Source organism: Falco naumanni, chromosome 7 (assembly GCF_017639655.2).
Source record: "Falco naumanni isolate bFalNau1 chromosome 7, bFalNau1.pat, whole genome shotgun sequence".
Classification (NCBI taxonomy): Eukaryota; Metazoa; Chordata; class Aves; order Falconiformes; family Falconidae; genus Falco; species Falco naumanni.
Window position 1 is genome coordinate 60,281,528 of NC_054060.1, and position 24,281 is coordinate 60,305,808.

A 24,281-nucleotide genomic window follows, 5' to 3' on the forward strand; every position below is an offset into this window, starting at 1 on the left:
GTGATTGCTCTTTGTTGAAAAGCTTCCACATGTTTTCAATCCTCTTTTGTCCATGGACATCCGAGTTACTAACATATGGTGACTTTTTATTTCACATTTTCCTTGGAAATCAGCATTGAAAGTAGACATGGAAAACACCCAATAGATCATCGTTGTCAGAATTTTAATTTATAGGCACTACATGGTCGAAGGTTCTTCTGTAATTTAATAAATTTGCACAATAAAATAGAAAATATAACCAAATAAGGCAAAATGATCCTGTTAAATATTGAGCAAATCAATAGCAGAAAATTAAATGAAAAGAACATAATACTCTGTTTCCCCATATTCACAGTAATGAAAATGAAAGCGGCAATAAAAATGTGACTCAGAAATGAAATGCTGTGACCAAGTTCTTTAGTCCTTCGCTGAACAGTGACAGGAATTTGTTGTGGCATTGGCTATGTCAAAGAACCAGAATCTTGACCGAATGATCTGACAGTCCTTGCTGCCACCACCTCTTTGGGTGGCGGCCATGAATTCAGAAGGACCGCTGTAGGAATAAAGTCCCTGCACGAGTACGTGTTTGCGGGAAGGAGCCTGACTTTGGGTGCTGGCTCCCGGGCTGGCACAGACGTCATGGAGAGCTGTGTGAGTAAAACCAAATGCAGCCTTCGAAAATGTAAAATGTGTACATCAGGGGAGTGGAACATCCACTGACTTGAGACAAGCAGCATCACGCTACTCATTTCATCTTCTTCAGCTCCTCAACTTAAATCTTCTGCAGCTCACAAATGCACAAGGTGGACCGGGTTGTTTTCCGCTTGCTTTTTGCAGTTATTTGTTAAGAGGCAGGGATGACTTTTAGACAGTAAATTATTGGAAGGACCTTTAAGCCACCCCATTCTTAAATGACTCATGACTGTACACAAGCCACTGTCACCTAACTGTATTTCAGGCTCACACAACATTTTAAAATAATGTAAAGAAATGTAGTTCTGGAGACAAATATTTTGATTAAGGATATTTTCATTGATTCATTGGGCTTTGAATCAGGCTATGAAATTTTTCTTCATTAAATACTTGAAGAAAGAGGGGAGAAATATAAATTATACTGACTGCATGAAATAGATCATTAGTGTGTTTTTGACAAGCCTGAAAGTCCGGTGTCACATCTGTCTGCAGAGGAGAGCTTTCTTCTTTTTCACACCAGAAATTAAATAACCTACTGCAATTAGCCTTTCCATAACAGTGAGGATTTTTAGTTTTTTAAATCTTAGGGTTTTGACCCCATATTTGTGTAGTATTCAATTCACAAGTAAATAGCACAAAAGGAACAAATATGTAGGTGTGAAGGTCTTGAGTCACCAAAGACGTTAAGCAACTCCACAACCTGTAGCAGTAACTGTGGGAGTAATCTTATTGGCCTTCAGTGGGACAGATTATGTGCTTGAAGTTAAGCATGTGTTTTGCAGAATTTAGTGGGGTTTTTTATAGTTATTTTTTATAGTTATTATTTGCAGGACATTAGTTATCGGGTTTGCACTTTTTTTTGGTCAAGATACTGTCACGTTCTGTATAGAATATTCTAGATCAAATGTTTTAGAGGTAGCAAGTGGTAACAAAGCGTGTTCTTTGTAAGACCACAATATGTTCTTATGTGGTATCGAAAAGATACAAATCAGTTTGATTTAAATCTCCCTCATATTTAAGAAAAAAAGCCTGGTTCTTCAGTGGATTAGTGGCTCATGTAGAAAGCAAATTTTAGATAGGGAAGACAATAGGATTTGAGAACAGTGAAATGTTCACATACGTTTATGTGAGTAAAACTAAGTAGATAAATTTTCAATTAATATTTAAAATTTGTGTTCCTTTCTAATATTTGTTTGCTGATTATAAATGGAGCTGAATGGTTTCTTCAGTACTACATACTGTATATTAAATCATTTGCAAAAGGATCCCAGCCCAAACTGAAAGCATTTCTGGACACACTGCAGAGAGTTTGGTTAATGTCAGTAACAATAAATCCAACATATTTGGAGGCACACACTCCATATTTGTTAGATTAGAGATTCTAAATGACTGGTAATGGATTCAAGCGTACAGCCAAATAAAGCTGCATTACTCATAAGCATATGTATCCTCGTATTCAAATGTAGAAAATCCAGTTAAGCTTCAGCCCTTCTTAGTTCTTCATTCATGAGATGATACCTTTAAAGCAAAAGCAAATAAGTAAAAAGTTTCTTTTACCCCAAATTAAAAAAAACCACAACATTTTTAAAATATAAGTTCGAAGTTAGTCTTCCACAGATAGCCAATTAAATTATGCTAAAAATGACATTTTTAATTAAACACCAAGGTAAGCATAAATGGATTTCAAAATAATTAATCAAACATCAAAAAATTGAAACCTTTTTCTGCTTGAGCAGCAGAAATGAAAGAACCAGTCTTCAGGTCTCATAGAGATTCAATCTAATTTAATTCTCTGTCTTCTCTAAATAAACATTCCTAAAACCTTTTTTTCATCTGGGGGAATAAGGATGAGAGGGGTAATCAATATTTCTAGCATTTTAATTAAAACCGTTAGTGGAATAAATCCATTTAATTATCAGTTAATGAAATACAAGGTCATTTACCTGACAGGAACTTTGAAGGTGGATTACTAGCTGGAATAAAGTAGAAGAACCCAATGTCACAGCCATTTAGCTTCTGTCAAATTTAAGGTTAAAATCCTTTTAGACTGTTTAACCTATTCTCTACCATTTTCTATTATGTATGTCAATTGGCAAGAAGAAATACATGATCAAAACTTATCTACCTTTAATTTTTCTCCAAAGTTTCTGCTAAGTTTCAATAATTTCTTCTCCATTTTTTGTCTAAAGAGATGCAAAATGCAAATGAATCCTGGGGTATTTCCACTTATTGCAGAAGGTTTGCTCCTTGAATGAAGTTAGCATACTGTGCTTGAACTTTCTTAGGAAATTGTTAGCAATTAAACAAACTGAACACGGATGTAGCCAGTAAATATATTTGTTGATGAGAAATATTAAGCTTCTCTTATTTTTTATATGTAGTATATACTCTGATCACAGAGGATTTTTAAGGCTGGTGTTCTCATTACACATGTAAGAAGGAAAACGGAAACAGAAAAGGTTCTCTGTGAGTACGGCAGCAAACTTCCCATGCTCCTGGTAATGTCTCAATAGGACAGCAAATCAAGTGAGGAACAAAAGTCCTGCCAGAGACACAAATAGTGAATGTCAGTACTGGCAAGCAAAAAGATCAACAGAGAAAGAAACACTCTTTCTAGGATTCCGGGACAACCATGCAAGTGCAGGACAAGCAATTTAGGTGGTCTGTTCCTACTTTGTGGTAGGATTTGAAGTTCAGGTAATTAGGAATAGGTTATATAAAATTCAAATGGGTACTAATAGCTATTATAAGCTCACACTTGAAGTATACACAGCCATTTGGGAATGTGCTAAGGTGCATGTTTTTTAAAAAAGAAAGTGACTCTATAAATGACATGACATGCAATATAGTGCTTATCTGAGTGACTACTTCTAATGTTTTGCTGTTTTCTATATTATGGCATTTTAAATGCAGAAAAATAAAATGTAGGTTTTTAAAACTGCTTTAGTGAGTTAACTCAAAGTTGCATTCTCATATTCATTGTGGCTTTTGTAAGTGTAAGTCACATTTGCCAAATTCCTCACAAACCTCCATGAGACAAAAATAATAGTTATCATTCTAATTCATAAAGGATGTTAGCTATGTATTTTCGTAGCCTAAGAAAAGTCATTGTTCTTAACAAAAGGACATTGAGTGCTGTGTATCACACCCATTTTGCTTTTCGTAATTACAGAAGTGTTCCAGGCACATCTGAAGTAGTGCTTCAGAACATGTTAAACTCTATAAAGGTGCAAAACTGCTCATAACTTTAGTGTGTAAGGACAAGTTATGAACTATAGATAAGGGAGGCAAAGTTTAATATCTTTTATTAGACCATCTATTAGAGACAAAAAAAGAATTGAAAGCCTAAGGGGTGGCTCTTAGCACAATGCATGGTACCCATGACCCCGATGTCTGCAGTTGTCTGTGTCATGGGAAACTTACAGCTGCAAATGAAGAAGTTGGGTAGAAGGAGTGGCAGCTAGTAGAGGAAGGCAAAATCCACTTCCCACAGTGAACAAAAGATATTTGTTGTCTCCAGCCCTTCCTTCCTGCGGCCGTACTGGAGAAGCAAGGCTGACATTTGAAGTTCCAGCCCAAGTTATTAACTGATCCCGACACTGTCCTGTTTTCTTCATGATAAAAGGGGGAAACAGTATTCTTAGCGCAGTAAAATTCAAGTTTTCCTGTAGCTACTAAAACGAACCAAACTGCTAAAACCAAAACGTTGACTCCTCTGCACTTGCTTTCAAACTTTTCTTTGCTTGCAACCCCATATTGTGATAGTTATGCTACAGTATGCAGTCGTTGCCTTAAAAATATGTAAAATATTGGTGTCAGGAGCCCATATCTCTGAAATCATCAGTTTATAGATATATACTTTTTTTTTGTCACATAATTTGTAAGAGCATATTTTGCTTGCTTGAAATAGAAATAAGAAAATTGTCATCGACTTTGACAGAATGCAATCCACCTTTCATTTCCTACATTTAGCCTATTTTGCTAGAGGTGCTAGAAGATTTTGAATGGTAGCACTTTAAAGACCACACAGGGGAAAAAAAAAAGAAACCTTTCAAAATGTCATGAATGCAATGCATTTCAACCCTGTATGTTTATGATTCTTGTGTCACTGGAAGTCCTGAAACTTCTTTTACACAACTGTTTACTGATGAAAAATACTGCACTGGAGAAGGACATCATGGCTACTACACTGACCAGTTTGAGAAGTAGATGTTAATATTTTAAAACTGATGATTTTAGCAGATTTAGAAGTTGCTTATTTATAATATTGTATGATGTGTGGTTTTTTACTAAGTTAGGACCCTTTTAAAGCCATTCATTTTTAATAAGAGTCTGAACAAGTTTCCATAAGGAAACTCAGAAATTGTGTCACAGATGAATGAGGAACTGATTTTTATATGATGGAATTTCTGGGCTAGTTATTCCCAACTTTTAGTTTAGTCTTAAAAGTCATGTCTATTTTAACTTTGTGGTATCAGGACTAATGAAAATTATAGTGTTTGTAAAACCCATCACCCTAACTTCAGGCTCATGTAGGTAGTACAGCCAGCTGTGAAAGCAATCAGAAACTGTCACCAAACCCTACACAATTTGTGGGTTACTGCAATCGAAAGTGAATTTTCTTGTTGTAGACTTCTGTTGTCCTCATTGCCCAACAACAGGGAGGATTCCTCTGAAAAAGTGAAAGAGTAATAGGTAGAGCCAGCTATTTGATTATGTTGCAATGACGATGTGAGGATGATTTTCTGATGGGGCTATAGAGAAGCTGGATTTCTGCAGAGTTATTGCATGTTCTACAGAGGAACAGGGTTTTCTGTGGCCCCTTGATCATTGCATGGTCAATATACTGTGGGTTCTCCACCTCAGGATGAGACTACCTTGATTCTCAAGATGCTGCTCAGCATTTTTAAGCACTTTCTTTACATATTTTATTCTTGCTTCTTTGTTACCTGAAAATACGTAGTTAAAGTCAAGCAAGTAAATAAGACAAAAAGATATTTTTGTGCATTCATTCAGTATTACATGTAAATCTGAATATGCACAGACCTCGAAGAACTCTGTATTGTGAAAATCACTGTTTTAAAAGTATTGTCACATTGCTTTACCGAAAACAATAGTTTCCTGATCTCTATGGGTTACTCAGATGCAAGTCAGGACAGATTTTTACTATTTATGTTGGTTTCAGTCTAGCTGTGGTTTTGCAGGATATAAAATATGGTGAATTCAACAGCATGCCATGAAAAGCACTCAGCAAAGTATTCTTTTAGCTGTAATTCTCTTTTAATTTCAGGGAGAACTGTCAAAAACCCACAATGTGTCCCACAGAATCCCACAAAGTCTGGCAAATTGCACCAAAGAGATCTAGCTTTTTTTAGCTGGAAGCATTGTAGATTCAGTGTCTGGAAAGCCTTACATTTGAGATGTGTGTGTGTGTGTTACGAATATGAAGCACAATGTAGGATTTACTCCCATAGAGAAAAAGTGCTTAAAATTAAGTGAATCTTTCCAGTTTTAAAGCATTTTTCTTGTCTTCATGTTTCTTTCATGAAAGTTCTTTCCTGTTTAACAAAAAGAAATAAACAGAACCCTGATGTGACATTGATGTGGTACTTCTAGGAGCTTCAGAAAGGACATACTCTTTTCTCTGCACATGTACATGCTGTCTTTAAGATCTGCAGATATTTGGATGCAATATGAATAGAGTATATAGTCCTTTAACATTGTCCATTCCTTTCACTGCCAAATGCAGTGGAGGTTCAGAACGTGCAGAAATTGTAGAAACAGATCTAGGTTTCAACTGACTACTATTCAAGCCAACACATCCAGCATCTTATTATGAGAATTGCATAACAATAATTAATACACATTCCACCTCCCTGTATTGAGAAAGGAAACACAGGAAATAAAGTGACTGGATTAAAAATAGTTTTTGTGGTAATACTGAGGTTGTAGAGATGGAACTTACCACGTTTAAAGCAAAGCTGTCAGGATCGTATGAGTAAATGCATAACAGAAAGAAAGGATTAGGAAGATGAAGGTATCTTTACATTGTTTGGAAATGTGTTTTGAAATAAACTGATGTTAGATTTTATTTAAAGAAGGATTTTTAAGCTGGAGCTCTGCACCATTTAATTTCACGGATGGAGGCCTGGATGGAATTCCTTATGTTGGATATATCTGGAAACATACTATGCTTCTAAATAAGAATTTTGACTTCAGATGCGACATGAAACAGTCCAGAGTCATAAAGACCTTGCCTGTATAAAAGAAAAATTCCTGTATTTGCTTGAAAGCATGAGTGTACTTGTTCAAGTTCCGTTCTTACAGAACTTGGACAGCTGTAAATGGGACCTGCTGTGCAGAAAGGCTGATCTTGGACCAGCTCAGCTGCATCACTGCAGCTCCCCAATGACTTGAGCTCCCAGAGATGATGATGCTCAGCAATGGGCTTTGTGACACAGTAGGACAAAAAGTTTTGGAGCAACGGGGTAGTTCTTGAGGATGCTGTTTAAGGCTCTGAGCAAACTCAAGAAGATGTTCAGTTTGTGTTTGCAAATGTGTTTGCAGTGATAGGCCTACTTACTTTGGGGAGCAGCATGATGTTCAAATGTCATGTGTTAAAACAAGCATGATGGGAAACAAAGTGAGTACTGTTGACAGGACATTCATTTTTTAAATGCCAGGACTGGAAAATGCTGTCTTGGATGCTGCAATAGAATTAACAGTGAGCAGTGCATCTGATTACAGCTGAATTATTTTCATTTATAAAGTGACTATTTAGATACACACACACTATATCTATAATATACCTATTTATACATTTTAAACACAAGTTTTAAGGTATTATGTGAGCTTTCTTCGCATTTTATATATCCTTGAGAAATCTTTCCCACCATTTTAAATGTTCGGTTAAAGAAGGATGTATATTTTATATGTATATTTCTCTTTTTAAAATATCTTGATGTATTTAAAGAAAAGAATTGATATGTTGTATGATTTACAGTCTTGGAAAAAAATAACATAGTCATAACTTTGCAGTTTTTGTGATGCATGAAGATCAGATTTTTTAATGTTGGTTAATGCTTTACTAATTAAAGTGTGCATGTTAATTAAAGCAGAGGCTAATGTTAATTACCTATATTAATGGAATCTCATGTAGCACCTGCCTGAAGCAATGGGTTCAATTTTCAAAATATCTCAATTAAGGCTGAAACTTTTGATTTGCATCTAGTAGGGTTTCAATTAACTGCATTGCAAACTTAAATAACACACTTAAAGGGATAATATCACCAATCACATGCAGCACAGTGGAATTGGTCGGTTCAATTATTGACTATGGCTATGAGAGCTTTCACAGTTGGTAGGTAAGTACTATGGTATTGGCAAGTGATTATTGTCTAGGGCTGTCATCGCTTCTGTGGCTGTTGTAAGAGAGATGTTAAATTGCTGTACTTGGGTCTCACTGCAATTCCATTGTTGAGGGAGACAAAAATAGAATGATGTTTGTTCACATCCAGCATTTAATGGTGAAGATTCAGCTTGTTCCTCTGAAATAAATGACCACTGTTCCATGACATGGTGAGGCATTTTATCAAATGGGAAAGCAGCATTTGTGATAAAGTGCACAATGTTGCAGTGTACTTCTCAGCCAAGCCAAGAGATGTGATTGTATTCCCAATCTCTGTTTCAGCCACCACAGCATTACGTGTTGACATAGGAGCTTTTAATGAGCAGCTTCAGGAAGCGATTAACAAAGCACTAGAAATAGATGCAATCATGCTGATTGGAAATTCTACCTAAGCTCCATAAACAAGATCGTAATGTCCTGCTACCATACAACTTTCTAGGGTAATTATTCCTGATAGCTCCAAGACTTGAACTTTTAATCTGAGCCTACTCCAATAAGACATTGACAGTTCAGTTATAATGAAGCCAAGATCCAAAAAAAGCATGCTAACTTTTGTTGGTTTGGACACACAGTTGAGGAATGGATGTAGGCTTCTGTGGAAGGCTCCAAATTTTGTTCATACATGTGATGCAGAAGTACAGCCAAGTGTATTTCTTGTGTGGCCTCTGGGGAAATAGACCACCAGAGAGTCAGTTTTCAACCATGCTCAGCAAAGAGAACCTGGAGCACAAGGTTAGCCTGTGGCTATATTGCCAGAATCTATCATGTGTGCCTAAATATTTTCCTGCTAAAAATGGCCTTAGACCTTAGACCATCCCACTAGAGTGGGTGCTGACTATCTGTATAAGAGATTGCCTACACCTTTTAATAAAAGCTTTTTGTAACACTCAGGCCTAATGCCTCCATTTTAATGAATGCTATGAAAAAAGAAAAAAAATATCTTCATACTATCAATCTGTTTAAGGTATTTGTGAGATTAGAATAAAACCCTTTTACCAAACTGCATTTAAAATATTTGTTTTAAAATATTGTAATGGCCCTTGACTTATGAGTTATCAGTTAGTGACCTCTCTTGGGTCTTGATTAATCAGTGTGTAATGATTTTTGTTGCAGTTTTCACTTCTAAAGAGCCTGTGTCCCACGTCATATTGTAAGGTCACTAGATGGTTTAGAAATTACACTTTTTTGTCTCTGGAAACACATTAAGTCTATCATAATCTAAGTGCCCAGAATCCCCATGTAGTGATACTCAACTTCTTTAACAGTATAATGTTCTTTAGAAGTACTGTATGGCCACAAAGTATTGTCTTATTTGTGGTTACTGGAAATGTGCATCTTTTAATTAAAGCTTTCCCTTGACAGATATTTTTTGTAGTAATTGAACTTCAGATTCCTTGATTCAATATGCATCTTATTTTAGCACTAGAAAAGTCATATTTTCATGGGTCAGGTGTTAAAATACAAAGATGCAGGAGGTATTCATATTATACTGTGATATGTTCTTGTCATCTCAGTTATGCTTCCTAATATTCTTTGAAGCAAAAAGATTAAATTATGCAATTTTGTAGTCACATGAACATTTGTTACACACATATGTCATCTTTGGACATCTACATCTTGAGATGGGTGATTTTGCTGTTCTCAGTCTGCTTAGGACCTGGCTTCTTTTCTTTGTGAAATTAAAGTGTTTGATCATATCCATTTAAATATCTGTCTAAACTTAAGTAAAAAAAGCCAAATGTCTCCTGCTTGTTGGGCTCTTGGTAGCACAGGATACTCTAGCAATAAATCTTGTATTCATATGGCGATTTAACTACATTCTAAATGAGAAATAATACACCACCAAACAGGCGGTATCTTGTGTAATGGTCATGTCTTTGATGAAAATCTGTTGAAATCATTGTATTTACAAGATTACTGAGTTTAGGTCTCTCTGGGTATTAGTTGGCCCAAAGGCACTTAGCCAATTAAGGCTATTGGAAAAAATGAAAGCAATCCAACCTGGAGCTTTCTGAAAGGAATCTTTAACACCATTTACTTCTCTTGCTGTATAGGGACTATAATATAGCTCTTTCAATATCTTAGGTATATTTGGTGTGGTTTTATTTAGCTGGGGTGTTTTTGTTAGGTATGAGAGAGAGGAAAAAAAGTTTAATTCCTTGTAAAAATTAGAGAATAATATTTCAAAAAAAGCATCCAAAACAAGCGATTCTACAGTACCATTTTATTAGAGAACAAGGAAGAAGGAAGCCATGCAAATTTGGATAGATTTTTGTCAATAGTGATTTGAAAGGTACCCCTTTAAAATTAATATTCTTACATTTAGGCATATGTATTCCTTCTGGAATGTTTGCTTTATGAGTAAGTGAAGACCTCAGGTGCTTTAACCAAATCAGCTGTGCAGGTTTGGGTCTGGAGTCATGACAAGTTCGTAAAAGAGGTCCTGGGGAAAAGTAAAACAACTACAAGTACATGGAATGCAGTCTGTTATACTGTGGCATTTTCAACAGAAATGGAAAGAGCAAACAGGTTAAGTCGCATTAGATAGTCATGGGCTAGAATGTGGGTATATATTTTAAATGGTTCACATAAAACCCAATTGTGCAGTCTTTACTCTGGCAAAATTCCCTTTTAGACTGTAGAAAGCTTTCCTCAATACAGTATCTAAAGAATTTGAGTGCTGGATATTGGCTTTTCTTTTACAGTTATTTTTGGAGCTTCGACACATAACATACATGTGAATCAAAATCTACCTTAAAGTGCTGAGATAAAAGGTTTCCACTAAATTTTGTCTTGGTAATTCAATAAAGTGTTATCACATTAGAGTTCTTGCCGAAGTAAGGTGTCTAACATGTTTCTGAAACGGAGCATTCATGAGAAAAAGAAGTTTTTGGTGCTAGAAAAGGGATGTCACTTGTTATATTTTAGGACTTTAATTGTTCTCTTAGTTTGTCTTAGCCTTGAACAGCCTCTCTACAAGTGGATCATATCTTAATATTTTATGTATTTATATAAACTGAGGTTTTTAAAAATAATTTTGTATCACATCTGTTTTTACTGCATGTTGCTGCATGTCTCTAGAGGCATACAGCATTTTTATTTTCAAGTAAATTTATATTAGTTGCAGTCTCCAGCTGTTTTAGATATAGAATCATTTCCTGTTGGTACAGTTTCCAGGACAATGCCCTTTTTTTTCTTCTCAGAAGAATGAGAAATTTAATTTAACAAAGACATCCTATAATTGCCTTTGTATCTAGCAAGGTATCTAGCAATCTAAATATTTTATTTTATTTAAAACATCTGTCTACATAATATCATATGACTATACAAGCCTATATCAGCCTCCTGAAAGACAGCTGCTGCCACTTTTATTTAATTTATAAGAGACCAACAAAATTGGTCCTTAAGATAAAGCCCGTCTGCCACTGAGTCATATATAAAAAAATTTTGCAAGATGAAAATTGCTTGCATTTACAGTTCTTGTTAAACTAATCTAAGTCTTTTTCAAATTTAGAAGCATCATTTTTCCTTTTTCCCCTCTGCACCCCTCCTCCCCACCCCCACCCCCCCACCCCCCCCACCCCCCGCCCCTAGCCAATCGCTATGGAAACATAGGAGCTTTACATATACATTTTTTAGAAGCTCATTTTATTAAGATTGAAGGTACATTTCTTTTTAAGATTAAATGCAAAGTAGAGTCGCATCTTAATTGCTTGCTTGTGGGATCTATTTATCTCCTGCTATCCTCATTTTCACAGCCGTTTTGTGCAAATTATACTGGTCAGAATTTTCATGCAGTTTTTCAGAAAATATATAGGGGAAGTGATAATACCAATATAGATTTTTATCTGTTTTGTGTTACTAAGCTTTGTTTGCAGTGATTCTAAACTGTTTCTTTGTATGAAGCAACTCGTACTGAAAAGAAAATGTTTAATAGATAGTATCAATTTAGGCACAGCAGCCATCCTAGAAAAATAGATATAGGCATTCTACAGTATGTCTAAATAGGACAAGTTTACCTTTTCCAGGGAAGTAATCAAAATATTCTTTTTTTGGAGAACTAAGAGTATGAAAGGAAAATGTTTATGGTTCCCTACTGGCACACAGTTATGATTGACAGGAAAACCCAACATGTATGCCACATGAGACATCTTGTTCAGGAACTTTCAGGAGGGTAGTAAATTGGTGTTGGCACAAACACAAAAAAATAAAATGACTTGATTCAGCAGTTTTCAATTCTAAATCCCCAGGCTCCAAAGAAAGAAGTAAATATTCATCAAATGATCAAAATTTATATTGATTTTTATTCTGCATTAGCAGCTCAAAGTCAAGATTCTTGGCAGGGTGGATGTCGGTTTGAATGATTCTCTTTGAAATAAGGATACAGGCACTGGGCTGAGTGCTACTGTGCATTCCTGAACCATAGGAAAAGACTATTAGAACCCTAGGAAGCAATTTTTTTTTAAAGAATTGTATAAAGGCATGCTTGTTCTGTACTGTTTTGATAACTAAATTGTTGTTATTAGTATGTAAAGTAATTCTTGTTGTTCCTGCTTTACTCCATCCTTTCCATTATCATCTAAGGACAACTTTTCTATAGTACTTCAAAGGGGAACGGTAGTTCATGTACCACAGTAACTGAGTTAATATCAGTACTTTCCAAAGTAAGTGTATTTTAGAGTGAAGTGTTAGCCTGGCAGAGCAAAGGAAGCAAAGATTGTATCTGCACATTATACATCTTTAATTTTGCAGTTTGTGCCAGGGAGTAAATAAAGATCTTGGGGGAGGGGGCGGGGGAAGGAGGATGGAAATCCAGGGGAAGAGAATGTGAGCATGAATGCAGCACTGAAACACAAATGTGATGACTGTGATTACCGAGCTGTGAGATTTAATGAGAAAGCCTGTATTAGAGTGAAGTAGAAAATCATAACCATCACCTCTAGTCTATAGGGCTATAATTGGATCTCAGCCCCCAGCAAAAAGTAAATAAATAAGTTAGTGACATTTTTAACAAACTTAAATAAATTGAGAATAAAAGGGGAAGCTTTCTCCATTACTGTACTGGTGCAGTATACTTGGTTTTTTTTGTTTGGTTTGTTTTTTTTTTTTAAGTATCTCAGCTTGCATTAAAACAAGATTCGTTGTCGTAAAATGGAAGAAGAGAATAGTAAGTGTGTTTTAGGGGTGTGTGTGTGTGTGGTGTGTTAAATAAAAAAGCAAAGTGAGACAGAAATATTGTAACTATCAAAGTGTTAACAAATTTCCCAAATGTCCTAGGTGCTTACAATTCAGCAAACATCTTTAACAGCATAGCTTTAAAATTAAATTTTACAAACATTATGGGTAATGCTTTAATAGTATGCAAATTGCAATGAAGTCAGAAGCGGCAAAGCTGACCTCTTAGCAATACAAATATTTTATGTTTAAAACAGTTATCTTTTTACAGTTCCCTCTGCCTCAGTAGGTGTCAGGTGCTTCAAGAGGCTCCTCAGCTGAGGATCATAAATAAACTCAAAGGAGCAGCGGTCTGTGCCTGCTTTTTATACATGGCAAGGCAGTTGTACAAATCAGCGTATTAAGCTGTATGTTTTGTTGCTGCTACAATAATTACTAATATTTTTACTAATTTTTTTTTACATTTCCTCAAAATTATTTTTTGAATTTTCTGTTCCTAATCTTAGTCAAAGCCCATATATACACACACATAATTTCTCATATGTCGCAAGCTTTCATATAAATATATATGAAAAATAATGTACAGAAAGAAATACTTAACCTGCATTTCTCTGCTGTTAATGAATTAAGTAAAATGTCATTTTTATCCTCCTTCATAATCTGCCTATTCTTAGTTAATCTTGCAATGGAGACAAAATCCTGTGTTCACAGCTGTGCAATTTTATAACATTAATAGTTTAATATCTAAAAAATGGTTGAAAAAATATAATTTCTCCATGTAATAGGAAAAAATTTGATCATATTAAAAAAAAACACAAACAAAACCAGCCAAAACCAAACCACTCTACATTGTATAGTAAGAAAACATTCTCATCTTTAGGGGTTATACAACATCAAATAGACTATGTAGGCATGGAAAGAATCTCCTTAATTTCTGAACAAGTCAAATAAGCAATCAATGAGAGGCATTTGAGGTAAACTCAGTGTAGGAGTTTGGCCTTGAAAATGTTTTGACACTTCTGAGCACTTCAAAATATTTGTCTCAAAATATTAGATCAAAAGGAGAACTTTATCTCAAAACTGCAATTTTCTGAGTTGGTGTATATGGGAAATTGTGGAACTAGTTGTTAAATATGAAACATTTCCCAAGCATATAGAAGTTTAACATGGAGCTACTAAAAGAAAACAAACCCTGTTTATGCACTAGTTAAAATAATTACTATGTAGCATGCTCATAAATGATGTAGTATTTCAGGAAAAAAGAGTTCACATTTTTTTTCTGTAATATGGCATCATCTTACTAGCCATTTCTACATTTTATGTAGGTTCCTTTAGCATAAGTGACAGAAATATACAAACATTTCTGTTCATGAAATGATATCAAAACATAAACCGGGAATACTATTACAGTATGTTAAAATTAATTAAAAGTATTACCAAAGTAAAGTTCAGATTCATACATTGCAAGTTTAAAGAAATCATTACCTTATATTTACTTCCAAATATAATATATAATTTTATATATATATATAATGTAATCAATATAATGCATTCAAGATAACTTGGAAGCCACTTTCTACAAATAAGTCATCAAGTTGCACTTCACTTTAAGGCAGTAGAGCTTCCAACAGTGGAAAAAGAGATTTCTCCAAAATATGCACAAAGTGGATCTCTGAGAAAAATTTCCAATGAAAAGGCCATAGCATTTTTGTATTAGTTCAGTCATGCCTTCCTGTTTTCCCTACAATGTATTGGTTTTGCAAGGCCTACTTCATCTCGTTTTTTTTAAAATACAAAAGTAGGTGTCAGTCTGCTGCAGAGATGGAGGTGAGGGAATGTGCACCATCACTCGAATTTTTCTTTTGCACATATGTACCGTCCTGAATTCTGAACGTTGGTACCTTTAACCTTAAAAGCATGGCCATTTTGAATGCACATCCCTACAGATCAAGCTAGGTGCATTGCCTGCCCATGTGGTTTGGTACACAAGCCTTTCAGAGGAGCATGGCTTTTAGAAATACCAATGCTTTGGGGTGACAGGCAGACTCTTAACAATCTCTTGTTAAGCCACTTCATTGCTCTAAATGTGCAAACAAAGGGAACGGTAGGAACATTCAGAACTGTGCAAATAGTGAAGGTTTTAATTAAGTAAGATTAAGTTTACAATTTTTGCACATTGAGGAAAGACTTTTTGTGTCTGACTAGTCTTTCTTCTTGACTACTTGGGGATCTTGAGTCTGGCCTGGAATGGTGTTCAACCTTGTGTTTAAGTACAACATATCTGTGTTCTGACCTCCTATAGGAAATTGTTTTCTCTGCCAGACAGGAAAGATACCAAGACAAAAGGTTGTGATGATGAATTGCTACTTTAATAAAGAAAATTATTCTGGGTTTGTAAGAATGGGACTGTTTGGACTTACAGTTCTTGTGGCATGTGAAGATGTGTCACTGAAGGAGCTGGAAGGCATGTGGCAGTTTTGATGAAATGCACTCCAACTGTTATGTTGATGAGTTCGGCTGGATCTGCATCCTTGTTAATTTGTGTATTCCGCCTGGTTTTAGCAGGCACTATTCTGTTCATCCCAGTCCTTTCTGTTGTCAGAGCAAGCCTGTTCCCCACCTGGCCCCCAGTTATTACAAAACCTTCCTTTTCATCCTACTTGTCACTCTTGTTCTGCAGGCTGGAGGTGCAGACCTGCAGGACAAGAAAAGTAAGTAGCAAAAGATACTGGCCATTGTGTGATTCCCAGTCTTACAAGGACTTTTTTTTCACTTTGTAATTTTGGAATGCTATTGTCAGTAAATATTCAGTCTTGGAAGTCGCTGGAAAGGCTAATCCTTTCATACTTTTCTTCAGTGCTTTTTGGTATTTGTGATATAGGGAACTTCTCTGAGTACATCGCTGATATCTGTTTGATGCACAGGGCATGCCACACTCTCGTGTTGTGTTTAACATTACACTGAACAGAACCAAAGACAGGGGGACAGTCAGGAATTAGACACCAGAGATCCAGATTTTAAATTAACAGCATGATCAGGATACCTCCATGGATTTGGTCAGACAATGCTGCTGAGGCCATGCTACTGGTTGCATTTGCACTCCACAGTCCTGAAGTAACAGGTCATGTTCCTAATCTTTATACAAAAATCCAAACCCACTATGTATTTCTGAAAGCCAAGGGCAACTCTGCAAAAAGGTATTGCTGTTATTTACTGGCCTTCTCCCCCCACCCCCTGTTATTTCTGATGGCTCTGGGAGTTGCCTGGAGTTCTGCTTGCTATAACACAACCCTACTTGATCTAAAATTTCAATTTCTGGCTCCTGTAGATGGGCTTAAAATTCACTGTGCTGTTACTGCTGTTACTTAAACTCTATGATGAATTTAAGTACCTTGATAAGTAAGAATCTTTTTGCCTTGTAATTTTGCTCATTCTGTGTGGAGGTTTCACATTGTTGTGATTATTTTAGTACACTGAAAAACAAAGTGATAAAGGTATTACCAATATAAAAGCATTTCTGAGATTTATGATGATAAAAACACTTTGCTGAGATTTAACTGGTAACAAGCATGCCCTGATTAACAGAATTCATTTCCTGCATGATCAAAACACAACGTGTCCTTTTGTAATAGGACTATCAAACGTTCAGCTCTCAGTAAACACGTTTTATGATATAGGATTATTTTTTAATCTGATTCAGTTCTGAAGAAAGTGTGCAAGATGAAGGATGGAAGAGGCAGGGGAGCCAAAAGCAGGAAGGGTAACAGACTAAGATGTCAACTGCAGCAAGGTCTCTGTTTTAGTTGTGCAGGGTAGGGGAGGATAGGGAGAGAAAAGGGGGGAAAAAAAGCTGATGATAAGAGTTACCATCCTCCTTCAGCAACAAATGCCTACACTTAGGGTAGAAACAGTACTTCCAAGTCACCTGAAGTCCAAGAACCCGAACGCTGCCAAATGTTAGACTCAATGATCTTAAGCGTCTTTTGCAACCTGAATGATTCTATGATTCTGTTATACAATTCCATTTAAAATGCCAGGGTAACCTCTTGGAAGTATCGCTTCTACCCTAAGTGTTTACAGCAACAGAAGACCTGTTGGCTGGCTGTGGGGATGGAGTGGTGGATGGTCAAGTCTTTGGTCAAATTGTTGCCTGCCAAAGAATTTTTTCTGTAAGCTACACCCCCATGGAAGATATGTTGAGCTGTGTACTTCTTAACATAATTTTATACAGTGGCTGCATCTGTGACAGAGCCAGGATCTGTTTCATATTGTGTAATAAAGCTTTCTCCACAACTTTATAATGTGGAGAAATAGACAGAATATTGTGTCAGAAAACAACAAAAAATGCTTGAGGGCACACATATGACCACCTAAATGCTACTGCAATCAACTCAGTTCTGGTAAGGAATTACTCCCAATTTTATTTCTTAAGAAATTCACCAATTACAAAGATATAAAGCATGCCGAGCTGGGACATGCATGCTTTTAGAATGGTGCAGCTGAATTTGCACTTCTATAAAATATACATATAGGTGAGCCTTCTAAATCTACATACTGTATAATGCCATCTGACCACCTCCTTGTTTAGTGCAAACTGGAATTTGTGCTTTACTTTAAGAGGCAATGCTTTTATCTAGCTTAAGTTCCAATAATGGCAGAGGAGCTGAACTATGTCTGTATTTCATATGTAATTCTACAGTAATTACAGTCTAGTGTGGCAGTGGTATAGCTTTTCTAAAGCACTGTAGAGAAAGAATAATGCAAGATAGAATACTTTCATAATTCAAATCAACTGAATGTGTTATATTTTGTATATTTAAAACAGAGAATAGTTTGCTTACAGTACCATAGTTTGTAACAAAAGACTTGTGCTCCCTAGGAAAGAGTATCTGAAAATACTTTCCTTTCAATACCAATTCAGTGGTATTTATTCTAGTACCTTCCCTCATAAAAAAATCTCCAATTTACATTGGTGTAAATTTTGAGTCTTTGATTTGACACTGTATACAATATAACCTTTCAATCTCCTTCCTCCCACAGTAGCAGCCATTATCCCTCCTCTTGTCTTTCTCCACTTCAGAATAAGGTCATTCTAACGTGTAGGTCTAACAAGAAATACAATGTATTTTCATTGATTTGTATTGTCACTGATTACCCATTCGTGTTCTATAGTGATCTGTATAGTAAAGGACATTCTGTGTTGTCATGCAAAGCCAGTCTTAAGGAACAGATTCTGCACCCCAGGCTCCATCGGTTTATTTATAAGGTCTTACTTTTTAGAAAATGAGCTTTCTGACAATAGCCTTGAAAATATTTACCGCTATTAATCGATCACTAGAACTGAATATTTGGCACTAGTATAAAATTTTTTCACTGTTTTTCCCCAGAGACTACTGTTTTCTCATAGTCTTGTTCAGAGATTGGATCCTCCAGGCTCAGGAAAATGAGAGCATTTTGTCATTCGATTATTGGAAATATCTCAGTTTAATTTCCGACAGAAAACTGTAAACTCATTCAATCCTGCTAGGCAGAGAATCTGTACAAATGTGTAGCCAGACCATCACCAGCATCTTTATTGTGTTTTTACTGCAAAAAACGTCACTTAGAAGAGGACCACAAAGTGGAAAAAACCTGCTGAGTATCATTCCTTGGCGTTTTTTTAACATGTTCAATTTTTCAATGATTTCGACTGGCTACATCTTCTGAAAAAAAGAAGAAACTGAGTTCCACTTCTAAGATGGGGCACTAAGAGCAAATGAATGATTACCTCTCAACCAATTTCAACTACATATATTTAGGATGATGCATATCTCAGTAGACTTTCTCAGGATTTCCTAGATATCCAAGTCCATAGAGGTGTGTTTGTGATAGAAATTATAGTTGTGTTAAGTAACAAGAAATCATATGTAGAGCAATCTGAAAGTGCACACTTAAAATAAGCTAGAAGGTAAAGCAAGTAGCTTTTATGTATTTGATTAGCAATTAATAAAGTTGCTACTTTATTCTGCCAGTATACTGCAAAGCTAGTCCTTTGTTATCAGTAAAGATTTTAAGTTGAAAATAAATGGCAGTAGATTTATTGTGTATCTGTGCTGTGTACTGGTTTTGAGATTGTGCCTTCTGCCTACTTAGTTCAGCTTCTGCAGAATGTAGGTTTTTGAGACTTAAACTGATCAATACCTACTCGAGTTCTTCAAAGCCTCTTTGGCTTTGCAGTTGATATCAGTAGAACAGGGACACAAAAAATGCTTAAGTACAACAGTGAGATAGATGAATTCACACAGTGAAGAAATCGGAGAGATCTATCTGAAACTGCGCTGCCTGAGTTTGAGTTGCTGTAAGTATTTGCAATCGCTGAAAACAAAAATTGGGTTTAAAACAAAAATAGTTGATTTATAGAGGGATCATAGTTCTGAGATACAATAACTGGGACACAATTGCTTGTATTCAGGATTTTTAGAGTATGATGTTGGTGGAGTTTGTAATGCTCAGTACAAGAGGGCCTTATAGCTGTGAGGAAGAAATAGTGCATTCTTATTCATCCCTCTCCATATATTTAGTTACCCTTCCATCCTGTTTTTCCTTTCCCCCACTATTCTGTTTTATCCTCCTGTTTCTTCTCCTATTTTCCACATACATTAGTGATTTGTCCGTTTAAAAATATTTTTGCAAGTGAACAGAGAATGAAAGATCTGTGAAAAGCCGCTTTCCTTATTTTTCCCATTTCATATTTTAAACTATAGAGGAAATTATAGAGAGGGGATTTAGAAAATGAAAAAAAAAATATTATCTCAAGTATTGGGATAGTTGTGCTGTTTGAGAAAAACCATGTGTTCATATAGTTCAGAGCTGAGTTTTAATTTGTATGTGTGAGGTTCCAGAGTTTAGGCTATATGTGAATTCCCTCTTTTTGGAGCACTGGAGCAGTGGGGGAGGGGGGCATTGTATACATAATTTCAATGACAGCCAACCCACCCTCCCCCCCACCCCCCCCACCCCCCCCCAAAAAAAATAACCCTAAAAAAACCCACACAAGACTCATAGGAAAGGAGCCAGAATTGCTAATCTTGATTCCCAAACCCATCCTGAATACCAGGGAAATTATTTGCCTAAAATCTTCCACAAGATTTCATTTTTAGGCTTGAAAAGAATCATGGAAGATTGTAATTGATAATGTAATTGTTTTAGAAAGTTACTGGTCACTCACAAGAGGGCTTTTGACTGAGTGTCATGGAAACCATAAATAAGATAAAAACAACCAATGGATAACTGCTTTCTGGTAAGAACAAATTCAAAGAACAAATTCATAGCCTTGTGTGGACAAAAAAAAAAAAAAAAAAAAAAAAGCTGGAAGATTATCCTTACTGGTGGAAGAATCCTTCCAAAAAAGAAATTTGTTGAGGTTCCCCTGTATCCTGTGGAAGGGGTTTGTTTATCAACTTAAACAGAAACATACTTGGGGGTGGAAGTGGAACAGGAAGGTGATGATGTTTGTGTATTTGCTGCTTTTAGTAATTTCTGAGTTATATAAACAGCAGTTTTAATTATAGTTTCTGAAAGAGCATGTTTTATAGCACTCTCAGACCTTTAACATTTTACTCTAACTGGACAGTCCCAAGTAGTTCGTCTTGTATTCAGGTAATGTTTCTTCATTGTAACCCTGTGTGGTTTAATTTTCCACTATTGTAGAGAAGGTATGAAAGCCTTGTATTTTATTTGTGTGCACACTGAAAGACCTGCATGGTTTACTTGCATTTTTTATCTTCTGTCTCCTTGGAAAATTGCTAGTGGTTTGGTTTTTTTTTTTCCTTTAATTTCTCAAAACATATTTTGGTTTACTGCCAAACGTAACAAATCTCATTGTAAGAGGCAACTGAGAGAGAAAGCTGTAAATGTTTGAATTTTAAATTTTAAAATTTTAAATTTTAAATTTTAAAAGGAAATGGCATTTCCAAATCAGCTACATTATTACTCAGCAAAAATTGCACCAAGGCAAGGCATAAGCAAATATACCTGTTATTACCACAAGCTTATAAAGACATTCCAACCTTCCTTCAGGCTTTCCCTGCTGACAATCTTCAGTGCCTCTTTCCATTCACTTGCCTGAATTTTTCCTAGATTTTGCAGGTTTCCCTTCTCCTCTCTAGCCCTTTCATTGCTTTTTCTTTACAGCTGCCATTGTTCCATAGCTTGGTAACTCTGCCGTGCTGTCAGCAGCCAAACAAACTCTTCATTTCCCTGCCTCCCGCAGCAGAAAAATGCAAGAGTCCTCATACAAAAATTTCCTCTGTGCTTGTTCCATTTACTTGCCATAGCACTAAATGGTTAAGCAGGCGTTCCTCTCCTAATGGAAATAAGAGTATGTAGTTACACAGAAGTAGCAGTTTTTTTGAAGCATTATCAGAATTTGTAATGCTTTTTTTTTTTTTTTTTTTTGGTGAAGCATATTAAAAGAAAACAATAGCATATTGGTCCCAAAGTGCTTTTGAACTTACTGTACCCTCTGTTCTTTGTCCTGTTCCTAGGGGCAAGTGTGGCAAACAGCAAATTTCATCCTTTTATCATCTGGTTCTCTGAGCCTCAGAATCAAACTGATCACCACAGCTGCAATAAATAAAGTGTCTATTCAATAAGTTATGATGCCAAGTATTCAACATTCTTCTGGCCAGGCACAGAGTCTGATGGAAACCAGCACATCTCACTTATTGCCTTTTTCCTTGCAATTAAAATTGCTGAATAATCAGTGGACACCAGATATGGGAAAGCTGAATGTGAATGATGCCAATTTGCTTGGTTTTGTTTACACTTACTATTTAAAACAAATATACCTATGGCAATATGGCTTTCATTAATTATGAAGCACAGGCAACGTATTAATAATATCAGTCTTGAAGCCTCTAAGAAATGTAATTTTATGTATCTACCTGTTCTGTCTTAGTGCGTGATTTCTCATATCTTTTTTATTCATGTCCAGACATCTTTATGCAGCGTTTGATTGGATATGCATCTCATGGAATATATAGCACATTCTCTGATAGAAACTAAATAGTTCAGTTCTAGCATTTGGGAATACACTGTACTTTTCTCTGACTTAATGCTTCAGACTTTTCAACTATCATGCAAGGAGAAAAATCATGGTGTGAATCATTTGGTTAAAATTGTTGCCGTCCAAAAATATTTGTTTTAAATGCATTCTTTCTGATTTTTTTTTTAAAGTTCTTTGGTGTTTTTTTTTCTCTTTGTTTTCTTTTTCTAGGCTGAGGTTCAGCTATGCTATCTGGAAGCACAAAGAGATGCTGTTGAACAGATGTCCTTAAAGCTGTACAGTGAGCAGTACAACAGTAGTAGCAAGCGAAAGGAAGAGTTTGCTGATATGTCAAAAGTTCACACAGTGGGAAGTAATGGGTAGGGAACTATTCTTTTTGTTGTTTTATTCTCACTGATCTGTATTTTTTTTTACATGATATACTTTTTCTTACTTGTAGTTAACCAGGATTTTTCTTCCTAGCCCAAGAGGCAGGGGAAAACTCTATTTATTTTTTTCTTATATGAATGCAAAAAATAATGGGTTCTGGATAATTTATCCAAATCATGGCTTGTTCATGGGACTACATAACATTACCTAATAGCAATCCATTATTTTGATATTTACAAATGTAATGTGTCCTTTTTCTTCAGGCTTTTCTCCTCCAATGGTTTTGTATCTTTTGATTTCTTGGCGTCTTCCAAGGAAGTATCTTTATAATGTATTAATACCTCTGCAAGACAATATAACTGCTATTCTACTAGTGACTAGGAAATATGAATGTGAAGCAATTCACTTAAAGTTCACCAGTACAAACATCCCAGTTTTGTACTTCTAGAAAGCTTTAATTTTAAATGTTTTCCCTTAACTTGGTCTTCTCAATCTGTTTTCTTATAAATGTAAACACACATACTCCCCTCTCCCTCCACTCTTCTTCCCCCATATTACATATGTAAGTGTATATAAAAGCACTCTTCCTAATAGTTTGAGCAAAGAATCTTGGACAAGTTAATCACTAGAGTATGCTAAAATGAAATCAATGCTGCCCCTCCCTTTTTCACAACCAAGAAAACTTGTAGTTCTGGGTTAAGATTTTTTCTTGAAGGTCTTTTGAAAACTGAATCTTCCAACTGCTGTTTCCCCTAAATTAACATCAGAACATATCTGTGAGTTCATAGTAGTGTGGGGCAAAAGCAGTTCAAAGGAGCGAACTAGTGCTCATTTTTTGGGCACCCCCTCATCCTGATAGAAGTCTTCTTGGAACAGGTAAATACAGCAGAACCTTTGCCTGCTGTTCCCTGTGCAAGGAAATTCATTGACCAAGGTGTTCAGGAGTTCTTTGTCTCCAGAACTTCCTTTTCCAATTGTTAACTCAACATTGAGGTCTTGGGAACACAGTTTTATTAAATTACCGACTGTAAAGATAAATGAGCCTTGTAAACATCCCCTCTTATTATACGGAAAGATGACTGTTTTAGAAAAGTTGATGTGGGCTAATTATGTAGGATTACTGAGATCTTGATTACATATGCAGAAATCTGTCAGATTCTCAAACACGCCAGTGCAGCTAGTGCCAACCATAAAAATAATTTGTTCAGAATTAGTGTGTATATGTATATAAATGTGCACTGGGGGCTACATGTTCAAAAACAGCTTCTAATTTTGCAGCCATAGTTGAATGTGAGCAAGACTTAAGGTTGGAATTCTGTGTGGGACATAAGACAGTAAGACATCAACAGACGTTTGATTTTATTGAGGATAAGGGATATAAAGCTTTAAACCTCATGGAAAAATCCAGTTTGTAACTCTACATACCATATGTGATAAGGAAATAGGCTCTTAAATGCACTTGTTTGCACTTGTAATTATATGCTTATTACTGGGAATGGTAACCTACTAGTTAGTGTTCCCTACCTTTTCTGTGTTGTGGCCACCTTTCTGGGCCCTGATGGCCATCCCAGCCCTTAGAGGCTCAACAGTGGCTCAAGGGGCCAAAGGACC

General features: G+C 35.9%; 1 protein-coding gene across 2 annotated transcripts in view; it reads left to right on the forward strand.

The window, feature by feature from the left end:
- The window catches only part of AKAP6 (A-kinase anchoring protein 6), a 287,788-nt gene that overhangs the window by 175,154 nt on the left and 88,353 nt on the right, over window positions 1-24,281 (forward strand). For both annotated transcript variants that reach the window (XM_040602103.1, XM_040602104.1), the window contains exon 8: window positions 22,512-22,660. In XM_040602103.1, the coding sequence (XP_040458037.1) occupies window positions 22,512-22,660 (149 nt within the window). The remainder of the gene's footprint in view (window positions 1-22,511; window positions 22,661-24,281) is intronic.